This window comes from Myodes glareolus, chromosome 23 (assembly GCF_982192425.1).
Source record: "Myodes glareolus chromosome 23, mMyoGla1.1, whole genome shotgun sequence".
Taxonomy (NCBI): domain Eukaryota; kingdom Metazoa; phylum Chordata; class Mammalia; order Rodentia; family Cricetidae; genus Myodes; species Myodes glareolus.
This window is the reverse complement of record NC_142048.1, coordinates 37,653,585-37,675,412: the sequence shown is the minus strand read 5'-3', so window position 1 is coordinate 37,675,412 and position 21,828 is coordinate 37,653,585. Positions and strand designations below refer to the sequence as shown.

Genomic DNA, 21,828 nt, shown 5'->3' with positions numbered 1-21,828 from the left:
TGGACCATCTCTTCGATTCCTTTGCATAGTCTTTTATATTGTTTCTCAGTGGATTTCATATTCTTCAGAATTCATTAAAATTATTTTATTCACAAACCATTTTCTGACAAATTAGTTTGATTTAGTTGACTTACAATACTTGATTTTATTATATAATAGATATTTGACAAATATAGTCAGGAGTATGTAGTATAATAAAAATAATCTAAAGTGCTAATTATATAAAAATACTGTTATCTGTACAAATGTATTTTGAAAGGAACAGGTTGGACTATCCCAATTCTTGAATACACTGGATTAGAGTTTCCCGAACTAAGGACCAACTAATATGCACCTAAGTCTTGGTAAGACCCTTTGAGCTTACATTCCCAAACCTGAAAATGTGTAATTTTAATTTACACACACTTCTAACAGTCACATAACCTACAACTAGCTGTTTCCAATAATAAAAGACCAAGAAGCTAATCATTATTAACTGGGGACTTTTTAAAACTCAAGTTTTGAAGACAGAACACAATGTAGTCTTTGGCATGGGATTTACGAAACTGAATAAAACTGTACTAAAAGTCATTCCCATTCCTCCTCCTCTTTATGTAGGGGATGCACTCACACTGATATGGATACAAGCTTTAAAAATTAAACACAGACTACCAGGTGCTCTTTCACGAATGTGGCAGAAAGCTTGACTAGTGTCACACCTGAGACCCTGGGTCTAACGCCCCGACCTCCCCCTACAAAAGAGCACGCCACAGTTTACATTTGTTTGATAGCAAATATTTAAAATACTTCTACGGCTTTGTAACACAGAAATACAAGCAATGAAATACAAGGATGAGATCTACTGGTCCAGTGGGAATGGCTCCTGCTCTCCCGCCCAGCCACCTTTCCCCACACAGGAGCTGAGCACCACAGGAAAAGTGAGAGTCCAGTGACTGCCCTGGGGGCTTCCTAAGTAGGGAATGGTCAAGTTCTATGTTTCACCGCTTTTATCCTGTAGGACAGCGTAGGGCAAAACAACCTTCCTTCATTTGCACTCATACAACCCTACATTTGCATCAAATTTTTAGGTCCAATATGGGCATTTTCAGTGGTTTTATTGTATTAGAAAATCTTGATGGGGTAGTTGAGATAACTATGTAACTTAAGAAAGAAAAAGATATACTTTAAAAATCTTTATTCATCTTTTGGGCTGTTTTTTTTTGAAAATGTGTGTACACTTCATGCGTGTGACTACAGTTGGCCATGAAGGCCAGAAGTAGGCATCAGCTCTAGATGGCTGCTGACAATAGAGCTCAGGCTCTCTGCAAGGGCAGTGTGCACTCTTATCCACTAAATAACTTCTCCAGCCCCTCTCTATGCATTTCTGTGGATAATGGAATTGATTTCTATAGCATTTAGAGCCCATCAGACAAAGAATAACACCTATTCTAACATATGAGAACTTATGCTAAGGTGAATATGCTATCTACCGACAAGATCAAACCTGGGAAATTTAATGTGCTTTAACTGTGCAATGGAGCCAGGTGTGGTGGCTCACACTTTTAATCTCATCACTCAAGAGGCAGAGGTAGAGGCAGGAGGGTCTCCAGAGAGTTCAAGGCCAGACTAATACATACACAGCAAGTTCCAGGACAGCCAGGTCTGTGCAGTGAGAGTCGGCCTCAAAAACCAAACAAAAATGAAAAGTATGCGGTGGAATAAGTTTCTTTCTAAAACTCTTTTAAAAACGTATTTGTGCAAGCCAAAAAGTTGAATTATTGCTCCAAAACAGAACAGAAGCAATGAATGACCTTTTCAAGGTCAAAGATACTTGGAGCGTGTTTAAAATTAGCAATGCAGAGACAAAGTAGAATGAATTCAGCATTTGTTTGCTTTTTCTGGCATCTAGAGGGAAAGCCAAGTATTGATAGGAATTAAATATTTCTGGCTCTGAGAGTCAGAGTTCATAGGAACAAGAAAAGGCAAAGCTCCGATGGGAACTTTTCAGGCAGCCACTCTTTCCTCAGAGTAAACGCGATTTAAGCCACCCACCTTCTTTGGTTCAGGAAGAGGTACCGACCACAAGGGGTATATTTCACCACGCCTATTTTCAATTACACACTGTATGTTAGAGTCTGAGGACACGGTGTGTAAGAACCCATGAAGATGTGAACATGAACCTCTGTGGCACCACTCAAGGGTCCCGTGGGCACAGAAAACATCAGCAGACATTGTCAAAGTCAGGGTGGGTTGGGATCAAAGTCAGTTCTTAAAAATTAGAAGAGACCAAGCTTGATGGACCACTTTCTGGGGACAAAAGTCGGCGACTGACACACATAAAGCGGGGATAGTCATTAACCTGGGGAAGATGACCGCCATCAAAACTGGAAAATAAAGAACCCATACTGGAAGGTCTAAATGCCAGGACTGTTATCTAGTGAGAAATGCAGGCTTCTGTGATAGAAGTGCAGAGGAACATTTTAGAAATATTTATGAGACGAACAGAGAGGGAGGCACAGTTCGCTTCAGCTTGACACAGCATACAGGTACTTGAGAAAAATGCCTCAGACAGGCCTGTGGACCTACCTGAGGCTTTTCCTTGATTGGCAACTGACACAGGAAAGCATAGCCCACTGTGGGCAGTGCCAGCACTAAGCAGCTTTCTCCAGATTTGCTGACTTAACTTCTCAGGTGTTGGATAAAACATGCCCTCTACTCCCAAGCTGACTTTGGCCATGGTATTATCACAGCAAGAGAGAAGTTTAACACAGCGGTATGGTTTCAATGCATAGCCTAAAGCTCATGTCTTAGAAACACCTCAAATTCCTCTGCTGATGGTCCTGAGAGGTAGAAACTGAGATCAGGTGAGGCCATAAGGGTGGGCCCTCCGGATGGTATTAGCAGCCTTACAGGCACGAGATGGAAGAGGGCAGGGCGCGCTCTTACTTTTCCTTCCCACCGTTCTCTCCACACCATGCTGACATGGCAAGGTCCTTCCCAAAAGTACCACCTAGGCACGGGCCCTCCCAGCCTCCAAAACACCCCCTGGTGCTGCTTCTTCCCCCCTACCCTAGAACTCTTACTACCCACCTTCCCTGCACCTTAATATTTTGTAAGGTAACATTCAGGAGGATGGGCTAGTGAGGTTTCACCTCTCAAGAAACAACCACTTAAATAAATAACTCAACGACAGTATCTAAGTAGCATGTTAGCGACTCCCATGACCTTTCATGCTAACCCAGCTGAGGAAATCTATCCCTACTGAGGGACAAGCAGGTCTCTAAAGGGGAAAAAAGCAATGAAAGAAGGAAGGGAAGAAGGGATGGACAGAGGGAGGGAGGAAATCAGAAAAACATTTCTTTGGGGCTGGAGACGGCTCCACGGTTGAGTGTAGGCTGCTCTTGTAGAAGCATGGACTCAGGTTCCCAGCACCCACATTAGGTAGCTCACAACCACGTATAACTCCAGTTCCAAGGTGGCACCTGATACCCTTAGAGCTCCACAGGAATCTAAGGGCACATGGTGCACCTAAACTCACACAGGCAAACACACACATAAAAACAAATGTTTAAAGAAAGAACCAAACTACTTCTTCATTCTTCTGTTTGGTTTAGTCAAAGGGAAAAGTGTAAAGAAAATAAATATTTTCAGAGTCCATGTCAGTATTTAATACAAACATGAGAGACAAAATATGCCTGAGTGTATGTATCAGTTGGTGTGGATTTGGAAACAACACAGGTAGAAAAACATCTCAATGTGTCCAAGCAAGTAAAAGGAACGCAAGGAAATGAACATGGATACTGATGACAAAAGAGAGAGCAGAGACTTTAAGAAACTATATTACTCTCAGTGTAACAGGTTACAGCAGTACCAAGAATAGAATAGTACAAATATCTTTACACACAACGGCAGGCACTCTTCAGCATTTTCCTCCCGAGAACTACCTGATTCTACATGTTAGACAAGTCATCAGAGCAGAAGCCAAACCAGATCAGGTTGGTGGAAACCCAAAACATGATGAGGAAAGATGGCAAAACACTTAGTAGGGCCAAGAATTATAAAAACTTTTACTGTTAGAATTATTTAAAAAAAAAAAAAAGGTTAAGTACTTGATTACTTGTTAGGAAGAAATTTAGTCAGCCTGATTTAAAAAAAAAAAAACAAAAACCAAAAACCCAGGAAGGCATTAGTATTTCCTGCTATTCTCCAATTTTCCAATTGTAGTTTCAGCTATTTGGTAGCAACTATGTAATCAGGTGACAAGCAATTATTTTTCAAGGGCATGGACCTGCCCTGTGTCAACATGGTATATGTGGGAAAATCACCTCAAGAGTAAGCTGAATGGGCCTCGCAACACCTGTCACTCACAGTGCTGCATTATTTTCCATTTCTCTCTGGCAGGACAGAAGCTCATTGGCTCAAAAAAACCCATAAGCCTGTAGTGAGTTCTCATGCCACCAAGCACGCCTACTGTCCCTTTCTTTTAGGCACAGGGCTGGAGAACATGATGAAATCTACTTGCCTGGATTAACCACAGAAATAATGTGATATCACAGTCACTATTAAGGGTTCAAAACAGAAAACAAGCCATGTCAGTGAAATTAGTCCAGAAAAAGCTTGAGAGGGGTTTAATTCCAAAAGTCCATACTTTTGGTTTCTAGGTAGTTTTACATCATTATCTCCAATGCACATTCTGATTTTATAAATAGGAATTATTTTCCAATATACACTGGTCACTCATTAAGACAAGCCAGGTACTTTTACTATGGCACAGGTAACTGAACACAAATGTCAGTAAGTCAGTCTCAAAGTGGGGCAAATACACATTCACAATGGAGAGAAGCCAATGAACAAATCCCTAAAAGCTCCCATTGATTTGTAGGTTATAGCTCTCATAATTTTACTTTTAACTTTTGTGACACTTTTTGGAGTCGGGCTCTCTTATGTGGTCCAGGGTGGCCTCAGATTCATCTTTACCCTAACTCCCCAGTACTGGAATTACATGTGTATGTCACAGGCTGGTTCTTCTAACTCTTCGCTAATCTTATCAACAACTAGATTTCTTACTAGAGCCTGTAGTCTATTACAGGGTTTCAGTTGTGAGTTCAAAGTAGATGTGTCCCAGTACTTCATTACATTGTGCTTATTTGCTTTGGAAGGATGTGTATGTGCGGACTCAATTAAAAGAAGAGGGTCTGAGGGCAGCCTTGAGTTGATTCTCTCAGTCCACCATGTGAGTTCTGAAACTCAAAACTCAGGTTGTCAAGCTTGGTGGTAGACCTTTAAAGCAACTACCTTTCCCGAATACATGCAGTGTTCCAGAAAGAAATACCTGAATTTGCTGTACAGAAAACGCTAAGCTGAATGGACCAGAATGTGTGGTGCACAGGATAAATGCTGCCGCTGGCCGAGCAACTTCATGTGCCGTGTGGTCAGGTCTACTGAGGCTGTATGTGCATCAACTGCATACTTTTATTCTTGTCTTTAGTCCCTAAACAATGCAACCATTTTTAATACTTTATGAAGTATACGGGAGAATCTGTGTAGTTTATATAATGTGTGTGCATTATGCTACTTGAAGTACAGAATGTGAACACCTGTAGACTCTGGCACCCACGTGGCAATCCTAGAACAAATCCCTCAATGACACCAAGAGGATGACGGCAGTTGAACTTTACCTACAAACTTCAAAAACTCAAAGGACGATGTTATACATAAAATCCAATGGGAACATAAACATTACTTTTCAATCCTTTCCACACTTCTAAAAACATATTTAATTTAATGGCATTAATGTAGAAATTCATTTCAAATTTCAACATCAAGGAGTGAATCAATAAAACTGCATTTTAAAACCAAAGGAACACATCTTGGACACCTCATAGTATAAAATTCAGCTCTAAGCAGGAATGGCTACTGTGTAACAAATACTGCTCATACCAAAAGTGCTGGTGGCAAAGAATGCAGTGTGTTCTCCCAGAGTGTTTGCATACATACCCATCTCTCTGTAACTGTAAAAGGATTTTAAATGCTTAAGGTGCTTGAGGCTGCACTAGTTGGGATGCAATTGTAGTAACTGAACCAACAAATATGCAGCTACTTTCTACTGTGTGGCATTTGTGGAGCTGGAGCACCCTCTACTGGAAAGGAAGAGGACACACTCATCAACTGTCCTCCGTGTATTTTTTCATTGATTCGAAGTTCGCATCCATCCTGAAGCATCCGAATTGCTATTCTAGCAATATTCCTCGAGTCATCAAGACCACTGTGAGGCCGCCCATCATAATCCATTCCTAATTTTTCAAGCATTATTGTCAGTTTGGTTTGGCTTCTAGGAACCTGGAAAATAAAAAGCTTATTTAGTATTTTAAGTACTGTGAACAGTTAACTGAAAACTAAGAAACAAAACAGTCAGTAGTACCTTATTCTACTTTTCCCAGAGAAAAGCAATTTCACTAAGGCACAAGACAAAAACTACAAGATAGCAATTATGAATATGCTCAACAACCTTAACAAGAATATGCCTGAATGAAGACCAGGAAAATAAACGGTTGGATGAAATAATAAAAACAATTCAAGGCATGAAAGTAAAATCTAAAAGAAAAATAGAAGCATTAAAGTCAAACTACCCGGTGTGGTGGAACACGCCTTTAATTCCAGCACTCGGGAGGGAGAGGCAGGAGGATCTATCTCTGTGAGTTTGAGGCTAGCCTGGTCTACATGGTGAGTTCCTGCACAGTCAGAGCTACACAGTAAGATCCTAACTCTAAAAGACAAAAACCAAAAATAAAACTCGATTCAGTTAAGTCAAAATAAAAAAACTCAGAGGAAACTGAGATAGAACAGAGAATTTCAGGTCATAAAGTCACTATAAAAGAAAAGATCAATCAAAAGAAAATAATAAATCTTAAACAAAATAGAACAAAAACAAACAAACCAAATGAAAACCCCACAAGACACCTGGATAGGAGAGTATGAGAAGACCAATCCTACAAATACTGATACAAAGGAAGAAGAAACCTAGGTCAAAAGTCCAGAAAATATTTTTAACAAAAGAAAAATCCTCAAAGCTAAGCGATTCCCATCGAGGTTGAAGGGACATACAGAATACCAAACACACAAGCCCAGAAAAGAAACTCCCCACGGGACTTAATAATCAAAACACCTGTACGCACAGAACAAAGGAAGGACATTAACAGCTGCAAGGGAAAAGACCAAGGCTCGCATAAAGGCGACCACTAGCTTAACACCGGCATTCTCGAGACTCTGATGCACATGCACTGAAAGCACAGGCACAGCAGACCACCACTCATTAAACCATCAATCATAGTCGCAGAAGAAAGAAAAATAGTTTCTGGACTCCACTACAAAGGCATTTGGGCTGGCATAGCCTTGAGCTAGAGAGTTCGCTATCCATTGTCCAGTTGTAACTCTGAGGTATTAGCCAGTGGGGAACAAATTAAAAACGGTGATGTCGAGAAGGTGTGGCCACACTGTGGAACAGGGAGGCAAGCTAAGACTCAATCCTCAGTGGTCTGGGCAGAGGACAAGTTAGGCTGCTGGACCTCTAACACAGGTGTCAGCAAAACAAAGCATCCCCAGGGAAGAGGAATTCTATCACTGCTTCTCCTGCCTCGGCCAGCCACCACTTTGCACAGCAGATGGGAACTAACAGAAACCCACAACTGGACAATGTGCAGAGGGAGACCTTGGAGCACTCAGTCCTAAGCAGGTGTCTCCATCAAACCCCTCCCCTCAGGGTTCAGGGAGCTATGCAGAAGAGGTGAAGGAGCCAGGGGTGAAGGACAACTCCAAGGAAACAGTGTCTTCCCAACAACAGGACTGATGCCTATGTGAACTCAGAGACTAAGGCAGCATGCACAGGGCCTGTGAAGGTTCAAGTGAGATGGGGTCTCAGTGCCGAGGCTGAAGTGGACACAGGCTCCCACCCCTAACCAAAACTACCCATAACTGATACACACTAGCAACAGAAGGATTAAGTTTCCTCCAATAGAGTCTTACTAAGTATGTTTTTTTGGTACTTTTTGTCTCAGTCTGGGGCATTTTTTGCCTTATTGGTCATCTGCTTATATACCTTGGCTTATATTTTTGTGAGTTCTTGTGCGTTTTAGAGAGAGAAGGAGCATGTAGTTGGGTGGGTGGGGAGGATTTGGGACTTGAAAGGGGAAAGTTGTGACCAGAAATATTTATAAAAATTGTTTTTAATTAAAAATGGAAATTCTAATAAAATGATAGAATAGTGCTCAGCTTTCTGCAGAGATGGGGTGCTACTTCAAAACCTACTGATGGATTTACACTTAGATTATATACCTGGGTATATATGATGCCTAAACACGGGGACATTTGCTCAGCTGTCTGAGAACCAAGAGACTCCTGTGCCCTGCAGCTGTGGTTACTCGCTTGTTACATCCAGCGCTTAAATAAGGAAGCATGTCTCGACTATACCAGTTTATATGATCTTAAGTTACGTCCAAACTGACTAACTGTACAGAAGAAAGAAAAACAAAGCATAGAAATCAGGACAGCTATTTCATCCTTTACTTCAAAATCAATATTTTAATGAAGATAGGGGCCCATAAAACACTTATATAATTTTATAAATGCATGCACACAGAGAAAATCAAAATTTTAAAAACTTAAAAAATTTTAATATGCATATAAAAATCACAGCTGAATATATATGCAAAATTGAGCAAATATGATCAGCATAACTAATTTAAAAAGTAAAAATTTTACCTTATAAAAGTTTCCGTATGACTTTCGAATATTGATCCACTTTTTAGCAAAAGGAGGGTATTTGAGCCTGCTGAGTTGGCACTGGATGTTCAGGAACTTACTCATATCCCAGGAACTTATAAGGAGAGAAAGGAGATAAAGTAAACACTACACCAGTACTACAAAGAATATTTAAGTTGTTCTTTCTGTGCTCTACTTACGTTGACCTTCTCATATTCACACAAAATACCAAGCTGAGAACTTAATAACCTTGATTCCCAGAAAACATTTTTAAACTTTAAAAAAAAATGCAATTATTTTCTTCACCAAGGCTCCTCATCTTGACTGCTCATGGCTGATTCCTGTCAAACTGTCACCTTGCTGAGTTCTTTTATGTAACTGCTAGACTTGCATATCACACCAAACTTACCATTTTAGTTAAGTTCTTTAAGAGTATGTCCTGACATAAAACATGTAAGCAACTAACTTAGAGACAAATTTTAGGGGTAAACAACCTGGCCTGCTATTCCTCTTCTGTGCTTACTGCAGGGTGTAGTGCACACTACTTAATCCTAGCACTGTAGGTGCTACAGCACACAGACCAGCCAGTGCTCCACAGTGAAGCCTTGTCTCAGAATCAAACCAGCCAATTGAGTGTGCAGTGTGCAAATCAGTGACCTCGAAGTTACTCTTAGGGAGAGTCAAGAACAGCTGCCAATTTTACACCCCCTCAACTCAGCTGCTATAAAATCAAAAACAACTACATCCCCTAGGGTACTACTTCCTGTGTATTTTTAACAGCCATCATCAGCCCTCACCAGACAATTGCCTGAGCTACCTAATTGTTTCTGGGGACATCAAGTACTGTTTTTGCTACTGTTCTAATTAAAAAGCAAAGCAAACAAACAAACAAAATACTGATTTTGAATAATCTGTCCCAGAATTTAAGGTCATATGTGAAGAGCTCTAAGTCTTTATGTCAGCAACAACTTAACATGGGAGCACACACGACAGTGGCAGACACTGGACCAGAAGCTCTTTAGGGCTTTTTTCTTCACCTTTAATGACACTGTGGTACAGTGACCTTGGCACAATGTCTGTGACCTTTCAAACCTTCAGACCTTCCTATTAGTTCTTCATTTTTCCTTTTCCTTTTCTTTTTTGGAGAAGAGGCACAAGTAGGAATTTGAGATATAATCTCAAAATACAGCTGAGGATTGCCTTCAATTCACTACATAGGCTGACCTTGAATCCCTAATCCTCCTGCCTCCAACTCTCAAGTGGGGGTTACAGAGGAGAGCCCTGATACGCAGCACGCCCTCCCTTTCCATTTAACAGATTCTCTGGACTCGACACTATGGGCAGTGCTATGAAGACTGCTGGGTAATAAAAGGACTTTCAATTCCTGGACAAAAGGACAGACATCAGTCACAACGGCTGTCACTGTCATAGCTGAAGACTTTCACAAGAGCTGGAAAGAAAGATGTGAGTTGTGGCGCCAGGGTAAAGCTCAAGGACAAGGTGGCGCAGAAGAGCATCTCCCAGGAGGAGAAACCAAGTGGACAGAGAAAGGGTAACCCTGCCAATGGACAGGCAGCCTGAATAACGGTAGGTGAAACGGGTGTAGGTGTGTCTGTGTCTCTGTGTGGATGTCAAGCTGCAGGCCTCTGGGAGCAAGCAAATGTCACGACGGAACAAGTGTCCCAGAGTTCTGCAGGGTATGTACCCCTCTGGGTCTCCAATCAGACGATGTGATGGTTGTTTTCTCTCCTGCTCTCTATACTGGGAATTCTAACCAGGAAAGAATGGGAAAAGAAACAACCCTCTCTTGTGCAGTGATTCCTGGGGACTTAGTAACACTGCACGGACAGTCTAGACACTCAATGAGTAAGAGCCTCTTCACTGCTAAAAAGGATTCAAACCGTATTTTCCTACTTACCCATCTGTTAATATGCAGTATTTATACTTAGTTCCTAACTCCTTTGACTTCATCCACTCAATTACTTTTTTCAGGACTTGAGGGAAAGCATCGGCTCTGTCTACCTGATCCTGAAGACACAGGAGAACAAGATTAGGGCAGCTACTGCTTGTGGTCCTGTAACACATCCAGGCATAAACCAGAGAGAAACAAACAGTTCCTGAACTGGTAAACTCTGTGATTTCAATGACTTAGACCTACTTACCACCAAAATGTTAATCTGGGAAAATTAACTCATTTTATGGCCAAGAATTAAAGACTGCTTTCAAGTGAGTATACAACTCTCCCAAAATTAAGAATTAAGATCGTCCTGGTTTTGCTAATGACACAGGTGACCTAGAGTCACTAGGAAGAGTGAAGCTCAACAGAAGGATTGCTGGACCAGACTGGCCTATGAGTGGCCTGTGGGCACTGAACTATGTGTAGAGAGAGTGAAACTAATGAAGGATCCAAATAAATTTTAAATAAAAACATAAATAAGACCAGAGATAGACCACCAAGGGTATATAGTCAAGACTGTAAACAGACATGTCCCAAACCCGACCTGAGTACAGTAATGACACTTACCTTACTAAAGCTCCATTCTACAACTGAATTCTTTTCTTTGTTTTTCGAGACAGGGTTTGTCTGTGCAACAGCCCTCGCTGTCTTAGAACTAGCTCTATCGACAAGGTTGGCTCAAATTCACAGAGATCTGCCTCCTGAGTGCTAAGATTAAAGGCAAGTGCCACCGCCCAGTTTACAACTAACATCTTGACTGCATCATTACAACTCCAGGGGTGGTGGGGAGTAGGGAGTAACAAAAAATGCTATCAGGTGTAGTTTGGCTTTGACTTTTGTTTCTGAAGAGAGGCTCTGTCAGTGCTGCCCAAGCTGGTCTCAAATATCTGCGCTCAAGAGAACATCTAACCTCTGAACTGAGCCCCTTATTCCCTTAGCAAGTGAAACTATAGCACACACCACTGCACCAGTCCTAAGGCCTTTCGTTTGTTTAAAAAAATTGTCATTATTATTTGTTACTTCATTATTACAGACAACGAATTTATTATTTTTAAAAGTTCTCTAATTGTCTGTGCATGGGTACTTGGCCTTCATGTGAACCATGCAGGTTCAGTGCCCATGGAGGCCAGAAGAAGGCACTGGAACCTGGATCTGGAGTCACACACAGTTATGAGCGACTATGTAGGTGCTGGGGATAATCCATTTCCTCCGAAAGAACAGCCAATGCTCCTAACTGCTGAGCCATCTCTATAAACCATCTCTTAGTTCTTGATTAAACTACAGTATGAAAGAAAGACTTTTACCAAACAAGGAAAACAATGCATTAACTTGCTCATAATGATATTTTTATACTAGTCACAAAATAAATCAGATTTAAAATTTTCTTTTCAAATTCAAAATAAACAAGCACCCACCACCAAAAACTAAGAGAAATTAAGATAGAATTATCACCTGAGTAATTCCAGTAAGATTGATGCAGAAATCTGAAAGCTGTGAGTTAACCTCTGGCCTCACATACTGCTGAAACGTGTCTTCCTGCAGGGAGGGACACAAGGGAAAGCGCTTTATGTGACTATAATACAGGTCACACACGCAAAATAAATCCAGCCACAGCAGAAATAGATAGCTATTCATGGGAGATCATTTTAGAGTTCCTAAGGAGACTTCCCCAACAAAAAGTTCTCTGATATTTAAATGTAAAGACAGTTTATTTTGTTTCTTAAAAACATCATGTCAGCAGGTGTCTAAAAGCAAACCTTCAAAGTTGAGGTAAATATTTTCTTGGTACGTAAAATGTTGGTCATTTTGTTTACAGTATGCTCAGAACATTAAGCCTATTAAAGTTGGTGCATTACAATAATGGCTTTTAAAAATACTTTTTTTTGAAAATATGAGGTTTCCGTCATAGGAAATCAGCTTGAGATTGAACAAACAAAATACATGAGTTTAATAATAAATAAATTCATAAAAACAGGAGGTAATCATATGTAATAGCCTAAATCATACATGGAATATGTTTTCTTTATTTAAAGTTAAAACAGAAGTCATGGCAAGGTTTTTAAAGGGTCCTTGGGCTGCTGTGTTGAAATCAGCTGGTAACAAGGATAGAAACACAGACCGGCTGATGAAGAATTGCCCAGAAGCTTGGAATAGGTAGACAAGAGAACTAAGAGATCCTTCCTAAACAAAATGGGAGGAGGGAACCATCTCCCCAAAGTTATCTTCTGACCTTCACACATCGGCTGTCACATGCACACACGTGTGCACACACCCACACACACCCACAGCTTCATAAGTATTTTAAAGAGAATATACAATTTAAGCTTGATTGACTGGAGTGGGTATAAGAGATGATGGGAAGAAAGCAAATGAAGACAGAAGGGTAGGGAGCTTACTGAAGGGTTTTCCAGAAATGAAGAAGCGCAGCAGTAGCAGTAGAGTGGAGTAAGAGGAGGATGTCCCTGTGGGACAACATGAGAACACGCAGAAGGCAATGCACCCGACTGTCTAGTGTTACATCAGTGCCCTAAGCTCAGAGAAGAAATGGAATCGACTGAGTTAACCAGGATACCTGCTGCACAGCTGCCATTTTCCCTTTTGATTATTAATCTGTTTTAGAGCAGACAATTTTAGAAATAGGCTGGATCATGCAGGTGAAACAAACAGTAAGAGACCCGCTTCAAGAAGGTATGAGGAGAGAGCTCCCCAAAGCTGTCCTCTGACCCCCACTCCTAGGGGATGGAGATGAAGAACATAACACACTACCATGTACAAGGTCTTTCTGGACTTGGTGACATCTCCTCAATCACAGTTTAAAAGTAAGAAGTCTGTTTAGGAGTGCATTCTATGATGCCCTGAACTAACAACGCAGTGCCAGCAATTACCTAGGGTATACAAAGTCTGGTTTGGGAATTTAGGTCCAGCTACAATCGCCCCGCAATGTCATCAGCAATTATTCCTACAAACTATCCTCCACCCTCACTGAACATCACAACCGCCTAAGGTGCTCTAAAAAGTAAGCTGATGCCAAGGGCCGTCCACAGAACTGGACTCTTATCTCTGGGGCAAGGGGCAGGCACCAGGGTATTTTTCCATTGTCTTTGTCACTTCCCTAGAGATTGCCATCTACTCAGTTGTTCTGAACACCAGGAAAGCACAATTTCAGCTCACAGAGAAGAAAAGCAGGTCCTGGAATCGCCTCAGTATGGTTTCTCTATTAAATAATCATGCTGATAGGGAGTGCACAGCAATGTGCAAAAATCTCCTTTCCAAATTCTATTTCCAGCTAAAATGGCAGACAGGCGCTTCCAGTTTCCTACTGAATACTAGAACACTTGCTACTCAAAATAAGATGAAAATGCAACAATTCACTTACTATTTCTAAGGTGTGCGTATTCAACAGGACAACAGGAAACTCGATAATTTCATGTATGAACTCAGCTGGGTTTCCCTCTTCACAAGTAGCTTCAAAGTCAATAATACAAATGTAGTCATAGTAACTGTCCACATAACTGCTTTCTTTCAACATCAACTTCTGCTTCTTGTAATAGTTCTTCAATCTCTTCTTTAGGACATCCTTGACCCCTCTAAAACAACAGAAGATTAGGTAAACGTTACAGTCGAGAATCCTAAGTCCTAACTGCAGGCACTAGGTTGAACAGTCCAAATCACAGCATAACAAACAAATGAGAGCTAAAACAAATGGAGGGAAGGAAAAACTCAAAGCTAAGTTAGCAAAGAGCTGTGAAAACAAAATGCTTAATGCGACAAATTTTCCTTCACAAGAGAAGTTTTGTCTTCATTATATCTAGTACTTCAAGCCATAACTGTGCATGCGCGCGCACACTGCCTTCTATGTTAAGACATATGTGATATAAAAACAGATAACTGGACAAGCTGGAATGTTGAGTGAGAAAATGCAGACACACTGGACATATTATACTCCTTTCTGGCATTCGTGGGTTAGACAACTAAACAAACAAAAAATTCTTAAGGGTATGAAAGCATTACGGCCCTAAAGTTGAATGTCTTATAGCTACTTCAAAAGTAATTCAGGAAACACCAACCCAGAGCCCACTTTGAGTGAACACTAACATACTCACAGGTGACTAGAAGTAGGTACTTTATTTTTTGGTCACACTGCCAAACAGAGACTTAAAAGTTACGTTTTAAGCCATTTGCTTTCCTTTCTTACCTACCAACCACTGAAACACTGAACTCAGTGTAGTGTGGAGTCTTCAGGATTTGTGGAGACTGGATCTCAGTCATTTCAGTCTAAAGATTTGGTAGAGGTAAAAGGTTTCTCTAATGGTTGGCTGTTTTACTTTTCTGATCTTCAGGTTGAACCCAAATATCTGTCACAGGGTGTTTATTATTTGTATTACAAGTATGTAGACAGGCTGACCTTGAACCTGGACATATACCTGCCTTTTCTTCCCAGTTACTGGAAGTGAAGGCATGCACATGCCCAGCATTTCAGTGTTTTCTTTATACATTATCAAAACATAGAAAAGTCCCTCAACCCTTTCCTTTTCATATTAAGACATCGAGTGATCTGTGAGATATGATTACTTTCATTTCCTTTCTCTCCATCTATCTATCTATCTATCCATCCATCCATCTATCCATCTATCTATCTATCTATCTATCTATCTATCTATCTATCTATCTATCTATCTATCTATCTACGTACGTACCTACCTACCTACCTACCTACCTACCTACCTACCTAGTGTATCTCTAAGGAAATGGCACTGCAGGCCTGACGTAGCACAAACACTTAACTAGCTGCCCTGGATAAAAACTTCTAACATCTGCCTGGCTCCTCCTTATCCAAATGTCATGTTTACCAGGTCGACTTCTGAACACTACCTGAACCAGGTTGTCCTCAATCCTCTCCACAGTGGCTTCTCTTAGTTTCCGGGACTATGGCAGAGGCTGCCTGTGATCACAGCCTGCAGCATACTGCTTCACCTGACTTAAGAACTGAGCACTAATTCAATTTTCCTGCAGGTCATCTTCAGTGGCTTCCCTGCGTCACAAGGAAAAAAGGACTTCAGCATAGGGCTCCTTCGCTTTGCTCGAGGAACCATTTCAGTATCACTGTCAAACACTCCTTCTCCCCACAGCACGCTGCTACACCGTAAGGTGGGTAAAGAGCACTGTGTGCTTTTGAATTCCTTAAGTTTGGTTGTACAGTAAAGACAAGAATATATGACTGAAAGCACACAAATAGAAATCATAAGTTTTCTGGTTTTTTTATTTTGTTGTTAATTTCTTCTTGCCTGAAACATGCTCTTCCCTCCCCTACTTGGCATAATTTAAATGGCCCACTTCTGAACTCCTGGACACACTGCTATGCACCCTCAGCTGCACTGCGACACTCAGAGTGTCAACACTACCCTGACCGCTCTGTGACATCTGTGTGTTTTCTCAAGTCTGAGAGTTTCTGAGCAGGCAAATGTATCTGTATTTACCTTTATAACGTGTCTAGTGTAGTGCTTACAGTTCAATACAGGCTTGTTGAGTAAATGTATAAACATGCATCTAGATCTCTAGCTCCCATGCAAGCTAGGAGTAAGCAACTGATCTTCACACCTGGGAAGAACAAGTTTTCTCAGACATCTGTAGGCCACAGGCTATACTTTAATAACAGAAAGAGTCAAGAGAAAACTAAATCAAGACTTTCCTTACAACTGTGGCAGACAGTCTGGAAGGGAACAAGTCCCACCTGAAGCTAGTGGAGGCAGTCCACTTCGAGGGATAAGTCTACTGCCCAGAAGAATGTTCTCAACTATTACACATAGTCAAGTTTTTTTTTTCTTGGTATCAAACACTGTGCCTATTTCTGGATGCTAAAAGTCAGAATGCCACATACCCCAAAACAAAACAAAAAGTGGGAAGGGGTAGAAATTAGTTCTGTAAACATATGTGTCTATTTCTCAGAAGACAGAGGGTTCACCAAGCTACACTTTCTCATTCGGGACGGCTAAATGTGATGGATACAACAGTTCCTTCAGAAGCTAAAACAAAGTGATTTGTATGGAAGTGAAGGATTTCTACCTGATTTCAGACAAACCTGTTATAAAAATATATGGAACTAAATAAAAATATCCTCTATCATGTCAAATAAATGACCAACTATTAAGCAAAATTTTCAAGACCAATATGGTGAACAAGCCAGGAGGCAGGAGGACTATGTGCTCAAAGCCAGCTCAGGCTATACAAGGACTATACATGTATACACTGATGGTACATTTCTAACACAGTCACAAACTTTGGTTCGGAGAGCTCCTTTGCTATCTAAAGCAGAACAAAACAAAGTTGAATGCCAAGACTCAAGCTAAAGAATATAAATTACAGAGGACTTGCTTTTACTTTTAGTCCTGTCAAGGTTTTCTATAATGAGCAGGTTCCACTTCTGTAACTGTAAAGGGATTCTAGTTTTTGAGAAGCAGAGTGTATACTAGCAGGTTCATGTTAAGTTTTAATTACCTTGTTTCAAGTTTAAATTCTGAGAGCTTGGCTCTGAGTTCCTCCTTACTCATTCTATTAATAAAGCCATTTGCCATTGCAATCTCTTTGTAAACTGGGTCGCTGAAGTCACTTCCATTGGAGGTAATGATCTTAGATCCATCTGTATCTTTGCCATCAAGTCTACATCGCTGCTTTTTCTATGAAAAAGGGAGAGAGAAAATTTACAATTAGTGCAAATATATTTTATTTTTAAAGATGTAAATTCCTAAGGGTTCTCCATGCTACATGTTCAATGAAAGGCTCCCCTTGGTGCCAGTGGAGGAAAGCAGGAAGATGAAAGATGTGTTTCCAATATAATTGTTGCTTTTTCTATGAAAAAGGGAGAGAGAAAATTTACAATTAGTGCAAATATATTTTATTTTTAAAGATGTAAATTCCTAAGGGTTCTCCATGCTACATGTTCAATGAAAGGCTCCCCTTGGTGCCAGTGGAAGAAAGCAGGAAGATGAAAGATGTGTTTCCAATATAATTGGCCCCGCTCTGCTCTGAGTCATGAGATTCTTCAGATGCAATGAAGCTAAGTAAAAAGAGGACAGAATAGGAGTCAGAGCATGACAGTCTGGGTCCCAGCTAGCCATTTACAGCAGCAGGGCCTCAGACCACTGATATGCAGTTCCCTCACCTACACAAATGTACCTGTCCTACCTAGATGGTATTTGGTAATGGTAAACAGTATTTAGGCAGCATTTACTCTAAGTATGAAACTGTGTATATAGCAGGCTAACTACTAATAAACAGTAATTTTACTTTACTGTCATCAGAGTGTAAACAAGTCTTTTCACAAACAATATTCTGAAACTAAGCCAAGTTTAAGAGACCTTTTACATCACTGCGTGTATGCATCAGCAACTTCCTCAGAACTTTTCAGTCTAGCTTTTCACAAAGCTAACAGAACCCACCCGGAGAGAAAAAAAAAACAGACTTCCAGTCCACTACTAAAATGTCACAGCACTTAAGCAAACACATGCATTCTGCTTCAAAGCTCATAAATTGTCACACATTCATCAGTTATTCAGATCTACAGTGTTGCTTTTCTGTCATATGACTCCATTCTATTTTCTCCACGGATAGATCTAAACCAAACACTAACTTCTAAAGTTAATTATGTTCTACATGTGATGCTACAAACAAACTATGTTTTCAACACCATCAGAAACAATTTATTTGCTAATAGCATATTAATGTATATTTACTTGGCCATAATGCCGTCCCTAACTTAAACTGATCTTGACAGATCAAGGTTAACCCCCCCCCCCACTCTCAGCAATCAACTCAACACTGCAAACGCCCAGGTTGTACTGCTGTACTGCTAGGGGTCGTGTGGAGTACTCCTTTCACATTACGGGAAATGATATGAACTTGTACATTAATTTGCTATACTGTAGAGAAGTACTTTAAAGTGTGGAACTTAAGGCTGGGTTGCACTTTCCAGAATAAAAATATAAGTCACTTTAAAAGTTGCTGGGTTTTTCTATAGAGAAAGGTTTGAATGCTCTTTCAAGTAAATACAATCTACTGTTTCTGAGGTGAGACTCATAGAGTAACTACAAAGTAACTACTTAAATAACTCCTGTTTCCACACTCTTGTTGACAAAACTACCAAAACTATACACTATCTACTCACAAAAGAAAAGCTTTTGCATTTGCAGGTTGAAATAAAAATGCCCAAACATTAAAATGTTTCTTCTTCTACTGGTTTACAAGGATCACTGAAGCTAAAGTCAATGGAAAATTACTAGATAAATCTCAAAAACAACAATTTTGTGAGGCTGAAGTCAAGGAGGGAAATATATATTCATCTGTTAAAAGCACGTAACAGTTAAGATTTTAACAGGCAAAATACTCGCTAAAATCAATCTGAACACAGCTCCGGGACCCAAAGAATTCCATTTCAAAGTTTCAGGACTTTGAAGACAGTGAAGTATCCTCAATTTTTCTTAGGAGAAGCTCTGCAAATTAGCTTTAAAACTGACTTAGGTGATGTTATTGACAACACGGATTAGAACAAAAAGGGCATCGTTCCAGAGCAGGCGAATGCAAGCCTCTGTCAGCCTTCTAAAGTACCCAGTTAACAAGCGCAGGAAGATAACTAACGCTGTAAAGATCCGGAAAGAGAGTGGTCAGGCCAAGGGAAACACAAGATCCTTAAGGGAGAAAATCCCCTACTAAAGAAGGACACAGGGAAGTCAGAGTGGACAGCAGAGTAAAGATGTTCACTATGCAATGGGCAAAGGCGGCGGGGGCAAACTGAAGGCACGGAACGATGGGAGTAAACTAGATACATTCAGACTGTTAAAAGATCACTCAAGAGCATTTCTGTTCTTGCAAGCGGACGGGAGTTTGGTCCCCAGGACCCATGTCTAACCTCTAACTCTGGTCTTTGAAGGCACCTGCATACTCGTGGCGTCCACTACACACATACACACATATGCATTAAAAAAATAACGTTTTAAAGAGTATTCTGGCTACTACACGAAGGTGCAAATAGAAAGAACAAAGGCACTAGGCAGCATCTCCCGAACATTTTGACGTTTTGGTTTTGACCCTACACTTCCACGGCTGGGCAGATCACCTCCCCAGTCCCGCGAAGACCCTGGATTTCCAGTGCTCAACTCCTGCGACGAAAAAGCACGGACTTTTTAGCGTCTCCTTCCCAAGCCGCAGCGCTTGCCAACACTAACCCATCAAGATGAATAACTAAGTCTGGGGAGGCGTCTTACAGTCTCGCCGCCGTCTCGAGGATGGATCGGCGGGACACCAAACTACTTCAGAAGCCGGTTGCGGCTGGATTCTCGAGATAGTAGGGGGACAGGGGAAGCCGGGGGGGGGGAAGGAATCCCTTCGGAAGCGGGTAGAGACGGCAGTGTGGTGGTCTGGGGAAGGCACAGGCAGCGAGGAGCACCCCAGGCGGCTAGGAACCCCACCCAGGGGGTGGGCGAGTGCCGGCGCTAGCTCAGCCAATCAGCGCCGCGGGGCTGGAGGAAAGGCAGTGCGCCCGCGCAGGCCGAATGTTTACGCAGAATTCTCACTCGGAACTTCCCGCCCGACCTCCCCCCTCAAGCCGAGGCGGGCTCGCCCGGATGGGGACGGAGCCGGGGTAGCGAGGCAGCCCCGCGCGAGCACCCTCACCTCCACGCTCAGCGGCCGCGGCTCCTCACACTCGGCCCGCGGCGTCTTCTGCTGAGCCGCGTCGCCGCCGCCACGCAGCCGGCCCCGCTCGTCCTCCATGCCGCCTCTCACGACGGGAGATGGCCGCCGACGCTCGCTCCCACGCCGCCGAGCCCCGCGGAGCCGCCTTTCTCCCTCGGAAGAAAACTACCGCGCTCAGGTTCCCGCGGCGGCTGCCACACAAACTCCGCCGGACGCCTCCTACTTCCGGGAGCGAGCGGCGTCGTCACGCCGCGCAGGCGAAGTGGGCGGGAGCGTGCGCGCGTGCGCGCCAGGACGGCGGCGGGAAAGAGCCCGGGAGAGGAGCGCCAGGGGGAAGTGGGCGTGGTCAAGCCGCGCTTCCCAGGGTGTGTCCATTGCCCAGGCTACGGGTGGGCGCTATCCTAATTAGTGTTTGTGGCAGGTTCTAAGATCTTTCCCCCCAGTAACTCAAAAACTCCGTTTATTTTCTTCCTGTAGCCGAAGTTGCTTTGAAACCGGGCGGCGTGGGTGCACGTCTTTAATTCCAACACTCAGGAAGCAGAGACATGCGGATCTCTGTGAGTTCCAGGCCAGTCTGGTCTACAGAATGAGTGTCAGGAAAGGCAGGGCTATGCATAGAAACTCAGTCTCGAAAAAAAACAAAGAGAGAGAGAGAAAAGAAAAAAAATGGCCATTATGGTCTTTGTCCTTAGGCAGGTGGATACCTCATGTCTATACACCACAGGCTTTTTTCTTGACTAGATACACGCTTAAATCTACAGGATTTTCCTCCCTTTCCGTTACTGTTTGGCATTCTCTGGCGTTTTTCAATCATTTCATTTAGGGAAATTTTTATTTATTCCACACACACACCCATTGTGTTTATGATTACCTGAGTGTATGTCTGCACCTTGAGTTGTAGTACCCCAGGAGGACAGGAGAGGACATTTGGGTACCCTGGGATTGGAGTTAGAACCATCTGGAAGCTGCCACATGGGTGCCGGTGTTAGAAGTAAGTTCGAGAAGCAAAGGAAGAGACCACCGTTTTAATGGAAGTGTCTGGGCCAGGCAAACTTTATGCTTGATCAAGTGGGTGTGCTCAGAAGAGTGGACACACAAGAGACAGGAAGTGTGTTTGGTGTTTATTCTAACTTTGATGGTGGTTGTGTCTCTTCCACGTTGACTGGAGTCCAATCGCACAGTCTTGTTCAATTTACTAGTCTGAAAAGAATTGGAAATGGAGGAAGGAGAAAGGGAGGTGGAGGAAGGGGAAGAGGGTCGCTGTGCCCGGCCATCACAGTCCTAGAGTAAAAGAAGAGTTCTTCCGGTAAGCAATGGTTTTTCTGGTTCTGGAGGATTGAAACATTTGCTTAAAGGTGGGGGAAGATAAAAAGATTTCAATTCTTCGTTGTAAATATAAGTTTTAAAGTATTCGTAGAAAAATAATGATTTTATTCAATGTGCATGAG

The 21,828-nt window shown here is 41.9% G+C and overlaps 1 protein-coding gene across 3 annotated transcripts; it reads right to left on the bottom strand.

Annotated features, from left to right (window-relative positions):
* Positions 1-3,802: 3,802 nt before the first annotated feature.
* Positions 3,803-20,596, bottom strand: Eri1 (exoribonuclease 1). 3 transcript variants are annotated; one of them, XM_048456579.3, is made up of 7 exons: positions 20,360-20,594; positions 17,189-17,367; positions 14,070-14,280; positions 12,146-12,229; positions 10,655-10,764; positions 8,737-8,851; positions 3,803-6,318 (listed from the first exon to the last, which is right to left on the bottom strand). In XM_048456579.3, exons 1-7 carry the CDS (start codon positions 20,456-20,458, stop codon positions 6,076-6,078), a joined length of 1,041 nt encoding a protein of 346 aa, XP_048312536.3. In that variant the 5' UTR covers positions 20,459-20,594; the 3' UTR covers positions 3,803-6,075. The 3 variants fall into 3 exon arrangements, with proteins under 3 accessions (XP_048312536.3, XP_087757291.1, XP_048312537.3); XM_087901165.1 differs by lacking the exon at positions 20,360-20,594 and adding an exon at positions 19,912-19,929; XM_048456580.3 differs by lacking the exon at positions 12,146-12,229 and having other exon boundaries at positions 20,360-20,596.
* Positions 20,597-21,828: the final 1,232 nt, after the last annotated feature.

Coding starts and splice junctions, on each gene's coding strand:
- Eri1 (XM_048456579.3), bottom strand. CDS start 20,458: ATGGAGGACGAGCGGGGCCGGCTGCGTGGCGGCGGCGACGCGGCTCAG. Junction 17,368..20,359: donor CGCGGCCGCTGAGCGTGGAG/GTGAGGGTGCTC, acceptor CCTTTTTCATAG/AAAAAGCAGCGATGTAGACT. Junction 14,281..17,188: donor GAATTTAAACTTGAAACAAG/GTAATTAAAACT, acceptor CTGTTGTTTTAG/AGGGGTCAAGGATGTCCTAA.